The 16,182-nt window shown below is 42.3% G+C and overlaps 2 protein-coding genes across 4 annotated transcripts in view; both read right to left on the reverse strand.

Moving 5' to 3' along the window:
* Positions 1 to 16,182, reverse strand: part of Nell1 (neural EGFL like 1) — an 846,684-nt gene that overhangs the window by 301,210 nt on the left and 529,292 nt on the right. The window lies entirely within an intron of this gene.
* LOC101835451 (probable isocitrate dehydrogenase [NAD] gamma 2, mitochondrial) lies at positions 1,743 to 3,136 on the reverse strand. Its single transcript, XM_005083231.2, has one exon. It carries the CDS (start codon positions 3,120 to 3,122, stop codon positions 1,890 to 1,892), a length of 1,233 nt encoding a protein of 410 aa, XP_005083288.2. The 5' UTR covers positions 3,123 to 3,136; the 3' UTR covers positions 1,743 to 1,889.

A 16,182-nucleotide genomic window follows, 5' to 3' on the forward strand; every position in this document is an offset into this window, starting at 1 on the left:
GGCACAGAGGGTGTCAGGGGATGAATATTTAACCTGGGGGTACACTTTAGCTAAAGCACATCATAACCACCCCCAACAGTTAAACATTAGCTGACTGGTGGCCATCTATCCACAGCTGAACTGGCTAGGCTTTGAATAAAGTCCCAGTATTACCAACTTCTGTATCCATGATAAAACACCTTGGCTAAACAATTTAAAGAGGTAAGGGTTTCTTTTGGCATACATTCCAAGTGTATCATGATGGGGAGACTTCATTGCTGGGGCTTGAAGTGGCTGGTCACATTACTCCTGCAGTCAGGAAGCAGAGAAAAATGAATGCCTGCCTATGTGCGGTTCACTTTCTTCTTTTTACTTGTTAGGGTTTGTCTTTCCACCTCAATGTACCCAGTTTAGACAGTTATCATAGACACGCCCAAAGACTAACAATCTAGATAGTCCCTCACAGGATCTTCCAAGTCTTCATCTTCTAAGTGGTTCTAGATCTTGTCACGTTTAAAATTGGTGTTAATCACTACGTACCACTTGTGTTGAGAAAAGGGATCAAGACTGGGGTATGGTTTAGTTCATATGGTCACTACAGCATATAGGTAGAGACAGCAAGACAAATCCTCTATCTGTTCACCAAACAATGGCACTGCTGTGATCTAGATCATGTAAGAAGAGGTAGGACACCAACCAATAATACTCCTGTTGTTTTAAGTTCCCACTTGCCTGCTTGCCTGCCTTCTTCATGAACGTCTACGTAGGATTGTCAATCACGTCCTCCTTATGCAAAATCCATCCAGCTAGCCTGGCTATGGACATACACTCATTAGGATAAGTGAGACAGCTACTCTGGGATCTTTTCAGGGTCCCTGATAAAGAACCTTAATGTGTGGTAATGAAGCATGCTGGTATCCACAGCTGATAGGCGAGACATGAAGACACCGCAGATCTCTCTGCTTCTTTCAATCTCATCTAATGCACATGTCATTCCTCCTGACAAAATTACTATGCGCTTCAATAATCACTTTTACATTTTCTACTTGAGGAAGAACTTCTTTCAGGTATGAATAAAGTTTTGTTTGCCTTACTCCCAACTATAACTTTTACAGTACTGTAAATAAAATATGATTAGATAGTGGCAAGTATTAAAATGACTTCATGGCTTTTGACTTTTACATGCAATTTTTCCTAGTTGGTAAATGAACCATAGGAAATTGTGAATCACTGAGTGTGTGTGGATGGTATTCCAAATTTCTGTTTATTTAGCAGAAAACAGCGGGGCTCTGTGACTCTGGAGGTATGTGACTGCCACATTGTTTAGTACACCTGAAAGAGGTTTAAGAGTATCCGTCCTAGGAGAACTGAGAGGTCCAGAAGGGAACTGAAGCACCATTGAAATGCTACAGGGGATTCCTAACACAAGTATCTTAAACGTCATCAAAGGAAAAGACGATATTTTGGGTGTGGGAGCTTTCTGTACTAGCTCAGCTTCATTATTATAATGTATACATAGTAGGCAAACTCTATTACACTGATCAACTCATTAATAACTTCTACAGATAGAATCCCCTTTAGGCTGGATTGCTGAATTTCAATGGCCCTGATAAAGAGAGAAATCACTTATTGGTTCTGAGGAAACTCCAGAACTTTATGAAGAGTTCTGATTTATTCAGCATTTCATATCCCAGAAAGGTGAGGACTTTGGAATAAACACTCAGGGAAATTCCTCCATTTGTCCATATTGCAATAAGCTTTGCTAATTCAAATGAGTAATTTTTATTGCATTTAAAATTAATGGAAAGCTCAATACCGTTCCCCCTTCCCTTTCAGTGAGTTAGAGCCAATGCTGACTCTCAATTCATGCTGAGCTGAGCTGAGCTGGCTGGAGTTTCTGAGTGGGTGAGTCAATTGTTGGACATGAGGAAATTTGAACGACAGCAGCTTCCATGACATTTCATATGTTCCAGGATGTAATCCACGATGCCTGATGTAGTGCCTTCACCTCCTACGTCTGGGGTGCAGATGGCTTTGTTTTCTAAGGATGCCATGACTGCAGAGCGGATCTCAGTGGCATAGGGGCGAAGATTGAGGTAATCCAGCATGATACAGCTGGTGAGCAGCATGGCAACAGGATTGGCAATATTTCTGTGAGCCAAATCTTTACCAATTTCCTTTGAACCCATCTCAAATACTGCATATAAGTCACCATAAATGGCTCCAGGTACAAGTCCTGACCCTCCAACCAGGCCTGTGCAGATACTGTTGATAATGTTGCCATAAAGATTGGGCATCACCATGACATCAAATTGCTGGGGTCTGGATACCAACTGCATGGTGGTGTTGTCTATAATCATACTCTCTAAGGTGATCTGGGGGTAGTGAGCTGCCACATCCTTACAGCACTGGAGGAAGAGCCCATCTCCCAGTTTCATGATATTGGCTTTGTGAACAACTGTCACTTTTTTGCGCCCCATCTTTTGGGCCAGATTAAAGGCGTATTCAGCAATGCGCAGAGACTTGAACTTTGTCACAATCTTCAGGCTCTCTACCACGCCTTTGACACTCTCATGCTCCAGGTTAGTGTACTCTCCCTCTGTGTTTTCCCGAACAACTAGGATGTCGATGCCCTTGTGCCGGGTCTCCACACCAGGAAGAGTCTTGAAATGGACAACGCTGGCATAGAGGTCAAGGGCACGGCGAAACTTGCTGTTGTAAGATTTGAAACTGGCAGGCAGTCTGTAATCCGTTGCAATGTTGCCCTTCAGAGCAACGCGGTTCCGGCGAATGGCCGTAAGAGCATTGTCAACCTCCTCCTCCTTAGATGCAGAGGTCACCCACACCTCCTCGAAGTCTACCGGCACACAATTTGATCTGAATATTCTCCTGACATGAACCATAAGCTCAGGCCCAATGCCATCTCCAGCAATCATAGTTACTGTGTGCCTTCCACCATACTTAGCTGGGGGAGGCACTGTGTGATATAAACAGATATTTCTCCACGGAATCACAAGCTCATGTACAACTTCCCTAGAATGGCCAAGAACAGCAGGTTGCAGAATTGCCTTCACAGAGGAGCTGGCTGCTGCCAACATCTTCACTAACATGGCTGTCCGTTTGCTCTTCCTTAGAGATGACATCCCCTGGAGTTCTGAACCCGTGATTCTTTCTTGAGTCACAGTTCTTTCTCCTCCCTTACATTCTGTTTGACATTCTATTCTAGTATGAAACATAGACAGATAGGATGTTTGCCCTAAAAGCTACAAACATTCTGGGGTTGGGTGTGGGGACCACAGACCCTGGCTGGAAACCCACTCCTCCATCAGCCTGGGAGCAGGCAGCTGCGAGACAATGTTTACTGAAAACATGTTTACTGAAAACAATCCAATGCCATAAGTTCCTGATAAGGGCTCACTCACTGAAACACCCTGACTTTGATCTTCCTGATGGCTAGCCACTTCCTGCTCCCTGCTGTTCCCGATTCTGGTGTCAGAGATTTAACCACCAGCCAGGAGATGTGTGAGAGATGTCTTGGGGATTTGTGCATGTATGTATGGCAGAAGTTTTTCTGGAGGGAAGCGTTTTTCTTGGGAAGTTCTCCTAAGCCGATTTGGTGAGCATAAAGTTTTCTTAACGCAACTGACTGGTCTCATCAATCCCGATCCCCTCGCCACATTCTCGGATACAGGCTGTCCAGGAGCGGTGGTAGTTGGGTAATAAATTCATGCATCATACTGCATGTGCTGTACTCAGCAAATACGATTTTTAATATTTAACTTTTTGAAAATTTAACACATGTATACATTGTATTTTGATCATATCTACCACCTCAACCTCCCTCCAGCTTCTGCCAAAAACCTCCAACACATCTCCTTAAAAATTCCATGTGCTTTAAAAAAATCAGTAGCAGGCTAAAACATCAGAGACAGCCCCTACTCCCACTATTAGGAGTCCTACAAGAACACCAAGAAACACAACCATAACGTATATGCAGAGGACCTAGCTCAGATGCATACAGGCTCTCTGACTGTTGGTCAGTCTCTGTGAGCCCCTACAAGCCCAGGTCAAGTCTGTGGGTTTTCTTGTGGTGTCCTTAATCCCTCTAGATCCTACAATCCTCACCCCTACCCCTTGTAGTATTCCCCAAGCTCAAACTAATGTTTGGCTGTAGCTTTCTGTGTCTGTTTTTATCAGTTGCTGGATAGAGCCTCTCTGATGATGATTACGCTAGGCTCCTGTCTACAAGTATAGAAAATATCATTAAAAATCATTTCATGTATTTTTGCCTACTTTTGGGGCTCCTTTTCTCCCACTGGATGGTCTCATGAAGGGAAATGGAGAAGGAATGGATGGGCATGAGGGAATGGGAGGGGAGGAGAGAGTGAAACTGTGCTCAGGATGTAATACTATGGGAGAGTTTTTGCTTTTTAGAAATCAATAACCTATTGACTCTGATTAGCACTTTCCACATAAGCATGGGTGAAGGGCCAGCCACTGGAACAACACACCAGCAGTCATATCCTCAAAGAAAAGAGATCTCATCCCCCAAAGCCTATGTCTTAGAAAGTCATATGCTCTAGGAGAGACCTAGTATTGTTTCAATAAACAGTTGTGTTCACAAACTGCTATTTAAATTTGTTTATGTCCAGAGATTTGTGCCACTGATCTAAACCTTGGTCAGAGAAACTTCTTTTTTACAGTAGATAGTGATTACTGCTGAGACTCTTAACTGGTTAAAATACTGAAAATAAGTGACTCTAAGTGCAGAGCTGTAGATATGGCAACTACATCAAGTTCCTTGAACACAAGGCTTAGGGAACATCCCAAAATGAGTCAGAAAGACTATAAGACAGGAGGGCTATGAAATGCTGTGTTATAGATATTACATGACAGTTGTACACATGATTTAACTTTTTAAACTAGAAATTATGTTTACAGCAATTATAGAGTCCCAGCAGAACTGGGAGGAAGCACAGATTTTCCCTTGGTCAGAATCCTGTCTGCAAATGATGCATGTTTAGTAACTGATGAGTAAATATTGACAAGCCTTTGCCACCCACAACTTATGGTTTGCATGAATATATAATAGCATGTATCCACTGGCACAGAGTTATATTCAGGGTTTCTTCTTCAACACATTTTAAGAAATCACTGGGTAAGAAATGCAATGTCTTGATAATATCTATATACTTATGAAATGAATCTGGAGCTATGCCCCAACAGAATATGTTTTAATAATTTTTATCCGTCCTGAAATGGGAGACACACTGAGCTAAACATGACCCTGACAGACGGTACGAGAAGGGTGAAGAAAAAGCTACAAAGAACAATGCTTCCAGGGTTGTATAGCTCCGTATTTGGACTGGGTTAGACCTATGGAAACAGAATATCATTCTGAATGTATTTAACAGGCTGGAGAAAAGCTATATAGTCAATGAAAATGGGCAAAGTTGGAAGAATGGTAAATTGGGTGATGAGTTCAGTTTCAGTAAGGCATGTCTCTGAAACATGGAAGACATCCACACAATGAACCCCAGTGAGTGGCTTAATAAATGAGTCTTCAGCCCCTGATGAGGGATCACGGGTGATGATATAGATTCAGGAGTCACCAACTCATCAGAAATTTATATAGTGTTGTAAACAATAACCGAAAGCAGAGGATCCCAACTTTGTTTTGCTATTATAGATGACAAATGACATTCACAGGAGATATCCCCATTCAGGTTAATAATGCACACATGCATGTGTGCACACACATGCATGCACACACACATATATGTATAGACATATATATGCACATAAACATGTGCACACGTGTGTGCACACATAAGAAGCTAACCAAATAAAGCCAAAGGTCTCTAAACTGTTTTGCAGGAAATAGTTACAAAAAACAAAATTGTACTAGCAAATCACTATAAAATCTATCTATTGGTTTTTAAACTATGTCACTTTAAGGGAAAAATATACATGAAACTTTTCTAATATTAAAACCATACTGAACTATACATCAAAGATACAATTCAGGTCTCCCCAGGTAACATAAGAAGAGCAGCATGCAGTACCACAGACTAAGAAAAATAATTATACTCTCGGCATCAAAATGTAGAGAAACTGTATTTTTATGTTGTCTTCATGTAGTATAAAGAGCATGGCTGTCTGAGCCCCTCACTTGGATGATTGCTCTGCTCCCGATGTGGAAGTTTTAAGAGTTGCCTCACTCTCATTCTGTGCATGAGGATACAGGTACATATACATGTTTCGTTAGGCCCCTCATCTTAGTTAACTATGTAGAAATTCAAGAAAATAAATGCATATACACACATATATATCCATGGTTAATGGACTATACTCTTTCAGACTTGTTATAACTATTTTTAATATCTTTATTAATTCTTCAAGAATTACAACCATTCTATTTTGAACATTTTGACCCTATGCCCCAGTTCATCAACCAACTTTGTGTCTCCATTTTTTAAAAACCACTCAGTCTCTTTGGTATTACCTGTATAATCACTGTTGTGTGGATATGGGTGGAATAAGCTTTAAATTTAAGTGCTTTGAATGTGCTTGCTTCTTCAACAGAATGCAGATCTACCCACGACTACATCCTAAAGAGAACTAACTCTTCCCTCTCGGTAGGTATCAGTTACCAACTGTTTCTCAGCTAGTGGTATTAATTTGTGCCCACCTTTCTGATGGGGGAAGTCCTGTGTATATGTCAATAAAGCACTGTTGGCCAATAGGGAAGCAAGATAGGTGGGACTAGGAGTCCAGGAGGACTCTGGGTAGGAGAAACACAGGGAGTCAAGATGTAACTGCTATAGGGATAAGAAGCCCGGAAAGTTCTCCGGTAAGAGAAATACTTAGATTAACAATTATGGGATAAATACTTAAGTCAGAGCTAGCCAGTAAGAAACAAGCAAGGCCAACAGCTTCATAATTAATATAGCCTCCTGTGTGTTTATTTGGGACTGATGCGGCTCTGGAACCAGGCTGGCGGGAAGGCTTCTCTTTACACCTTTCACCCTCTTAGCTGGAATTCTTTCTAGTTTGATCTTGAATAGATTTAGTGAGTACTGTCTCAGCCATTGTCAGAATTGCTAAAACTATCAATGACACATATATTTATTGCAACAGATCATAGATATTTCAGAAAATGTGAGACAATGAATTATGGCCAATCTTCCATCACAAACAATTCAGGATCTGGCATTGAGATCCAAGTGAGGCAATGTTGTATCCCATGAGATTAACTATGGGGTGACTCTGATTCATTGGAAAAGTAAGCCATTCACAAGCACTTAAAATCTCAAACTTATGAATAAGTGCAGTGGTGTTGGGCCATTGTGACACAATAATAATATCAGGCCAGTGTGGTCAAGAATTACTGCTCTGAGAAGATGTACAAGAGACATCTTGAGAGAGAGATGACAACAATGAAGGGGGCATTCAGTATGCGAAGTCTTAGAGGAAGATGACTACTGGACATGCAGAAAGAGGCCATCGTTATCTAGGGAGGTGACATGTCCATGGACAGGATAGTCAACACTATCGCAGTTCTATAAAGAGGAAAGTAGGATCATTCATAGAAACCTGGGACTCAGTGGCAACCACAACAATGAAGGCAGACTCATGATTAACAACATGGGTTCCAGAGCCAAGCAGCCTGCCACATCTGACTTCTGTGTCCCTGTGTGCATATCTATGTATATATGTGTATGAGAGGCAGGGGTCTAATTGTCTTTCTTGATAAGTCTTCACCTTATATTTTATTCATTTATTTTTACATGTGTGTGGTGTGGTGTGTACATACATGCTCATGTGTGTGATACCTGTGTAAGCAGGTACATGTGCACATGGATGTATGTACACGTGGAGACCCAAGATAGATATTGTGAGTCTCCCTCAATCTCTCCCCTCATTACCTTATTCACTAAGGTAGAGCTTCTGAACTGAACTCAAGCTCATCAACATAGCAGGTCTTGCTAGACAGTTTGCCCTGGGGCTGACTTACTTAAAGATCACTGTGATTACAGTTGAGCTGCCACACCCACATAACGTTTACATGCGTACTAGGACATGAACTCTAATCTCTACCCTTGTGTGGCATGAAGATACCTTCCTAGTCCTCCACCCTAATTTTTGAGATGAAAGAAAACTTCCTCGGTAAACCCTAAACTCGTCAATTCAAATGGACAATCCAGCAAGCACCATGGACTCTCCGGTCTCTCTGTAGCTCCTCAACACTGAGCTTTCAGGATGCATTGCCAGAACTGTCTATCTGCACGAGTGCCAGAGACCGGAGAGAAGGTCCGCACACCAGCACAGCAAGAGCTTCACCAACTGAGACCCTCCCAGCTCCTACCACTGTATCTTCCCCAAACTGTGGGACCTCTTTTAGAGCCTGCATTCCAGTGGGGAGAGAATCATAAACCAAAAGTGGATACACGATAGGCATGCAGATCTCTTAACATCAGAGCAAAGGTGTTGTGAAACAAATGCAATACCCAGCCCTTCAAGGGGTTTGAATGAGACAGGCTTGGATACGTATAAAAATTACCATTTAGCGCCCCATCACACACACACACACACACATATGTATGTATGTATGTATGTATGTATACATATATGTGTGAATAGGTATGAGCAGAGATTCATACACACACATATTCACATATGTCTGTGAATGTCTACTCACATCTATTCACACACATATATGGCAAACATACATACATATATATATATATATATATGTATGCATGTGTGTGTATATATGTGAATAAATGTGAGTAGAAATGTGATGCTAAAGTTTCCAGGGATAAAACTTTTTACCTGTGTTCCTGGTCAGGATGTGTAAGACACAGGCTTCAGTCCACCTATGAGGAATGACTAGCAGCAAATAGGTACAGATGGGGAGAGGCGCTTTCTGAAATGGAGACAAAATAGAGAGCCCTATGGGGTACACTAAGTGTTGTTGGTTGGCTGAGTTTATGAGGGAAAATAAGGACAGGCAAACAGGGAAAATAACCGAGGTCAGAGATTAGAGTTTTCAAAGACAAACTTAAGATCTCCAGGATACCCCGAGGGCAGGATGGGAGAATTCAGAAATAAAAATGAAGGGATTTAAGAGATATGACTTTAAAAAGGAAAGCATGCATTAGAAGGAGAAAGTTACACAGGAAGCTTCCAGGTCCATGGTGACTTTATAGCAAGACTTACCTAGATACTAGCAGAAAATGTTATATGTACACATACACACACACACACACACACACACACACACACACACACACACACACGCACACACATGCACACAAAGAGAGACCTGGAGATCTATTCGATGTTTCAGAGAACCAACTGATAATACCGTCTTAAACTGATCCCAAAACAGCACAGTCCGTGGGCTCTACATTCCCCATCACACACTAACACACTTTGCACAGACCCTGCCCCTATCATTTGACAGCAACAGAAGGAAGATGCTAAGATGATTAACAATTCCTTATAACTCAACATAACATTGGACCCTGGTTTGCATTCTTCTCCCACATTGGAAAGCCTTCCTCAGGGCTGTAGTATCACGATGTTCTGCCTCCCCATCCTAGCCATGAGATGAAGAGCAGGAGTCCCACTCACAGGCGCACACATCACCGTGGCAGAGTTCCCAGCCTTTAAGAAGCACTCTGATAACTGTGCAGAGCTAAAAATATCTGCAAACAAGCATCTAGGTAAAAAGTCCTTTAGAGGCACGTGCTTGCAATCACCCCTTCTCGAAGACCCGATGAGCTCCTATATCTTTCTTTTCTTTCTTTTGGTGTTTAGGTTTGCATATTTGCAGGGGTCATGAGAATTACAAAGGATAAAAGTTCTGAAAATGAGAAAGCAGATAAAGGCTGTGCCTGCCTTCTTAGACATTGAATGCCAAATGCCAAGTATAGCAAGTATAGCACAGGAAGGAAAGGAAATAATTGGGTTTACAACACGAAGGAAAACCTAGGGACTAGCAGATGGAAGTGATGGGGGTAAAGTCTATTTAAGAATTAGATGTTCGGTCAGTTCATCTGAATTCTACCCTGTCACATGACTGTGGTGCCACCAGCCTAGAAGATGGTGCTAGGAAACACTGAACACAACCGGATGCAGACTCAATACTGACTCTCAGGGAAAGAAGAAAGCCATATTGAGTGCTGGCAAATGGCTAACACTTCCGGCACCAGCGTAATGAGTGTTTTCAACAAACCCAAAAAAATCCAAGTATAAAGAACTGATAATCAGGTGTTTTCCAAGAGAAGGGCCCCCAGCTGAAGTTCATGGTCAAATTGTACCTCAGAGATTAGTGGTTACAGCTTCACTGCTCAGCTCTTAAGTATGAGTAAAAAGCCAAGGAGAAACACTGATAAGAAATTTCAAACGTAAAAAAGAAGAAGCCAAAACAGATGAAGCTCAACAGATTAACATTTCAAGGGAGACTCAAGACCCCACTTCGCACATCATGACTAATTTCTGAAGAAGAGAAGGACAGAAAACTCGTGGAACAAAAACAGCATGTCCTGAAACCAGGTGGTATGCTCTGAGAAACAAGGATGGGTAGGAAAGGAGTCCTGTGACACAGAAGAGGTCAAGGCACAAGAAATTTCCACATAAGGAAATGCAAATAAATACAAAAATTCCAAGACTCGGCATCAGTAGAATAAGAGTGCCGGTAAAAGGAAGGGAAGGCAAATATGTACAAGTCCAAGAATGCAGAATTCACCGAAGTCATAAGGCAAGACTTTTGCACATTTAAAGTTCACGAGTCTCAAAGTGACAGTCCACTAAGTATGTATTAGAACGCAAGAAAATGGAACCAGGTTGTTCAAGTTGCATTTCCATTGCTGTGATTAAAAAAAAAAAAATCCCTGACCAAAAACAAACAAAAAAAAAACAGCACAGGGGGAGGAAAGGTTGATCTGGAAGTCAAGGCGGGAACTCGAACACTTGGTCACACTGCATCCACAGTCAAGAGCGAGAGACAAAACACACATCCTTGCCTGCTTGCTTCCTCCCAGATGGAGTCCCCTCTCTGACTATTCCGAACTGGCTCTCTAAGGAATCGTGCCACCCACAATGACCTGAGTTTTCCTACATCAACTGAATATCAAGATAATCCATGGCAGACATATCCATGGGCCAGCCTAGTCAGAAAAATAACCACCTGGACCTGTTCCCAGGTGACTCCAGGCTGTGCCAAGCTGACTATCAAAACTGAGCAGCACGCCGGGTCACATGGGACGCACAGGAAGGGTAACCAGAAATACACTGGGTTTTGAAATATCATACCCTCACCTGGAATAATGCCTTAAAAATCCCAAAGGGGAGCTGGTTTACAGGATAAAGTCATTTTTTTAATCACTAGTCTTAAGTGGAGGTTAAATTAATTTAAGAATATTTGCATTTTGCTCATGAGATTCCAGGTTTCTAAGCAATCCATAAATATTCAGTCAACAATTTTAGAGAGCCAGTCTCAAAAATTTCCCACCACGCACCTCATAGTGGGTGTTTTGCCAAGCTAGAACATTAATACAAGGAAAAGCAGAGATTCAGTGCCAAAACTCAGGGCTCCCTCCCACAGGGAGAAGCAAAGGGGATCCCCTGACATGAACTATGGAGTGAACCTAGAAATCAATCAAACTGGGGTGGGGGGTTTCAGATGAAACAGCTAATGTCTTACAGGGCATCTATGCCTTGGGTGGGAACCTAAGAATAAATTATCATAGGCACATAATAAATTAATTGAGAAGATGATTGATTAATGGTAAGGAGAACAAAGAACCTTAAACACAAGAAAATCAATGTTGTATATCCCATAATCTCTTCATGACCACCACATACACAGGTGCAATGACAAAACCACAGAATACTGACCTACCAGAAATGTAAAGGAGTAACTAGGAGACAAATTAGCAAAGGTGGGGGAATAATCTACAAATTGTCAAAATAGGAACTAAAACGATGCATTAGGAAGTATACTGTTTAGACACTCTAAGGGAGCAGCGAGAGACTATTAACAGAATTGATCATGGTTGTCGTAGAGGTAGGAAGTCAGGAGGGGTTCCTGAGGCCCATTTTTACACAAAGCCTTTTGAGGCACTGATGTCTAAGAGTTGAAAGCCACAGACCATGGGTTCTAATTCTGGTTGTTTCACTTAAAGTTGTTGGAGTCTAGGTCATTATTATTTGTGCAAATACAGTATTGTGGAGCATCCTCAGTCAAAATAAATAAGACTAAAATAATAAGCTATTTCACGGTATTTGAACTCAACTTGTACGTGTTGACCCAAATATAATTTAAAATTCTAAGAACACACTATCATTGTGGTGTGCTGAATAAGCTGATAGCTGAACGTAGCACAGCCCCTTAGTATTCTCATTTATTAACTATTCACATATAGAGAAATTTCCTCCACTTACAGAACATTGGAGGCACTTTATATCCCAATCTCCCGTTACTTGCCAATTTGAGAAATTGATGCAAGGTGTTAATATGTCTTCTAGAGGGAAATGAATGAACTCCCATTTATAATTCTCCCCTTACCCAGAGAAATTATCTTAAGATCTGTCTTCATATTTTGTGAATACCGACTAATTTTTAATAATTCTCAAGTCCGTGTGAGAATGAGCTAAAATCCATTCACCTAAAGAAAGAGTGAGAGGCCATTCAATAACCCTCAAGACAAAACATAATTTCCCTCCTGCAGATGAGGCCTCTGTCTGCTGCATGCTGATTAGTCAGAGGCTGGGATGGCAGCTGGCAGGCAGAGCTTTCCTTTGCTCAGTCGCAGCTTGGCACGGAATGCCAGAGTACAGAAATGTGCTAACCCAAGTGATCAACCAAAGACCGGTGCTCTGTGCGGGCTTTCCCTTCCTGACGGTCACAGACCGTGTAGAAAATAAAAGACACCGGGATGAGCTGTACCACCAATAAGCCATGCGTGCACATCCACATTGCCAGCCACGACACCGCAAGCTCCTTTGCCTGCTCACAGTGACCCCCTAAATAAAGACATTCCCAACGAACAGAAGCAGTTTCGGGGATGGCCGTCCTTCTCTTTCCTCAGGCAGCCTGCAATCCTGCCTGTCAACGATAATTTCCAGCAGAACAGAGGACCTAGCACTCTTTGCCCGTTATTCTGTTAACACATACACAGCAAGAGCATAGGAGAAGGAACACAAGATGGTGAAGCTTGCTAGAGACCTGGGAGACAGGGTTGTGGTACTCACCGGAGTTTATGTTGTCAGAAACATTGTGTAGTAAAGACTAAGCAACTGCTTTCGGGGGGGGGATTTACTTCTGCACATTTCTCTGGGGGAAGTGCCAGTTGCTCCTTGGCAACCCCGAACTTGACGGTAGAGCCTGGCGGAGTCTATCAAGGAAAAAGCTCAGAGATGGGTGAGAAACTTACTGTGAGAAGGGGAGATGGGAGTGCAGTCCAGGCAGGCAGTGCAGTTCAGCCTAATGGTCAGAGACCACCAGCACATCGGCCGCCACCATGGATTAGGGTTAATGATACAGACAACCCTGGCTACGGAGCACTGGCAGCCTGATGGCAACTTAGCACACCTCATCTCCCTCAGGCTGTGTAGACAATCCTTTTGGAAGGTTTCAAGGCTCCTTCTGCACCCACTGCCATCCCCCCCACGAACTCCTTCCTCCCATAAACTGAACAAACGTTACTTTAATATTAACCTTACTCATGATATTTAATTTATGCATTTGTTTTCTGGGCATTAGGATTTTTAAAGTCATCTATTAATTCATTCTGAAGGCACAATTTCCATAATGTAATTTCTTGGGTAGAAAGGAAATGGCTTTCTTCCATCATTACATTTTCTTCAGGTACCAATATGAATGTTCCATTTAGCCTTGCAATTAGTCTTATACGTAACATATGCCGACTGCGCAGAGATACATTTATTATTTTCATTGCCTAATGCTGTAGGAGAGATGCTCAGGGTAGCTCAGTGCCTTCCATTTCTCAGGCAACTTTGACAGCTGAAGGGCCAGACATATGGGGAGGGAATCTTCACACATATGCTCTGCTCTTTGCTGCAACTGGCTCACGATGTTCCTGCTCCAGGAACTCTTCCCTGGCCTTCATATTTCCACCCTCAAATCTAGGACCTTGTTTGCCTTGTACGTGTCTAGTCACCTTCAGTAGTCACGGTAAAAACACCCTGCTCTGACCGCCCCAGTTCTATTCCTCAGCTAAGACAGACACGGAGGTCCCTCTCTCATGCTCCCACAGACCTCAGGCCTTCTTCTCTACAGCACAGCTGTACAATGTCATCACTACCTGGATTAATAGTCTGCAGCCCCACAAAACCAATCCTTTCATCAGCCAAGGCAATTCTTCATTTCCTTGGTTTTACATCCTATTTCTGCTTTAAACATCTGAGGTATTCTTCTTAGTTGACTAATATGTTTAGGGTAAATAGTAGGACTGCCAGATGTCCCCACCTTTTTGTCCCATCTGGAACTCCCAATGAAATCATTAATATCTCCTTTACCCACTCTTGGAAGCATTGTGAATGGAGGGGCTTAAAGGTGTGTGCCACTATGTTGGGCTCCCCCTCTCTGTCTGTCTGTCTGTCTACCTCTCTATCTACCTATCTGCTCTATTAGAGCAAACCCTGGATGTGAATCTTTCCCCTGGTCTTCTGCTCCATGCTCCTGCCATGAAGAACCTCGATGCTGCAGAATCCAATCCCTGATATGAATGGCTGCTCTAACTCCTCCACTGCATGCCGCTTCCATGATAAACTGCCATTGCTATTAGTCCAGCTGGATTGAAACCGCCAGCATTGTGAACTCCCAAAGCCTTTTCTCTTTGTAAATTGGTAATCTTGGGTATTTTGTCACAATGAAGCCAAGCTAACACAAACATCCCAACAATTCTTGTCTTTCTCCATGATTCCCCACTTACTGAGAGTTTTTCCATTGTTTCAAAAGTAAGATTGAACATATAAAATAACCTCAAAGTGTCCCTGTTTTTCAAGCATGAGGAGATAACAGGAACAGTTCAGATACTCTGTCCCCTTGAGCATATTCCAGAATATTGCTCTGAACCAGATGTTCGAAGAGATCACCTCAAGCCAGAAATCTGCTTGGTCACTGAGTGCCTCTGACTCATAGGACCTCTTCACCCAGAAACAATCTGTCACCTTGACACATTTTTCTCTTGCTTTCAACATGCTTCTAAACCACAATTATCAATTGCTGATTCTCAGGATGCTGAATTTACTCACCAGAAAGGAAAGGCCTTAGTAGTATACAACTCCTTTAGTCTTTGATCATTTCTTCCTATGTTTCCTGCCCAGTAAAGATAATGCCAGCCTGTTGCAACAGAAGCAGTGTTGCTCTTGACAGGGGAGGGCTGAATGGGCTACTGGATTAAAATGCCCTTCATTCTACATAATGAATACATTTCTTGCTTTTGTTGGTAGGTTGACTGATGATACATATGTATATACATATATATATATATACATATATTATGGATTTATATTTTCAGAACTGGCTCTAAGAATCATCAATTGTATATTTGTCTGATGCTATATCTACATATGTGTTGACTTTCAGGGAAGCTCCATTGGTCCTAGAGAACATGGGGCCTTAACTGTTGCTGTTATCTCAAAAATCCTAAGTATATGTAAGGACTGGAGAGACGGCTCTGTGGTTAAGAGCACTTGCTCTTTCAGAGGGCCAAGGCTCATTTCCTACCACCCACATGGTGGTTCACAACTATCTGTCACTCCAGATGTCTTCTGACTTGTGTAGGCACCAGGAACATATCCAAATATGTATAAGTACAGACAGAGAATGTGAGGGTTGGAAAGAAATTGTCCCCCGTAAGTCCATAGGGAGTAGCACTATTAAGAGGCGTGGCCTTGCTAGAGTAGGTTTGACCTTATTGGAGAAAGTGTGTCACTGTGGGGTGGGCTTTGAGGTCTCATGCTCAAGCTATACCCAGTATGGCACACAGTCTTCACTTCTGCTGCCTGCAGATCAAGATATACAACCCTCAGCTCCTTCTCCAGCAGCATGTCTGCCTGCGTGCCAGCATGCTTCTTGCCATGACAACAACGAACTCAACCTCTGATAATGGACTATACTGTAAAACAGCCCCCAATTAAAGGTTGTCTTTTATAAGAGTTACTGTG

Source organism: Mesocricetus auratus, unplaced genomic scaffold, assembly GCF_017639785.1.
Source record: "Mesocricetus auratus isolate SY011 unplaced genomic scaffold, BCM_Maur_2.0 Super-Scaffold_100030, whole genome shotgun sequence".
Taxonomy (NCBI): Eukaryota; Metazoa; Chordata; class Mammalia; order Rodentia; family Cricetidae; genus Mesocricetus; species Mesocricetus auratus.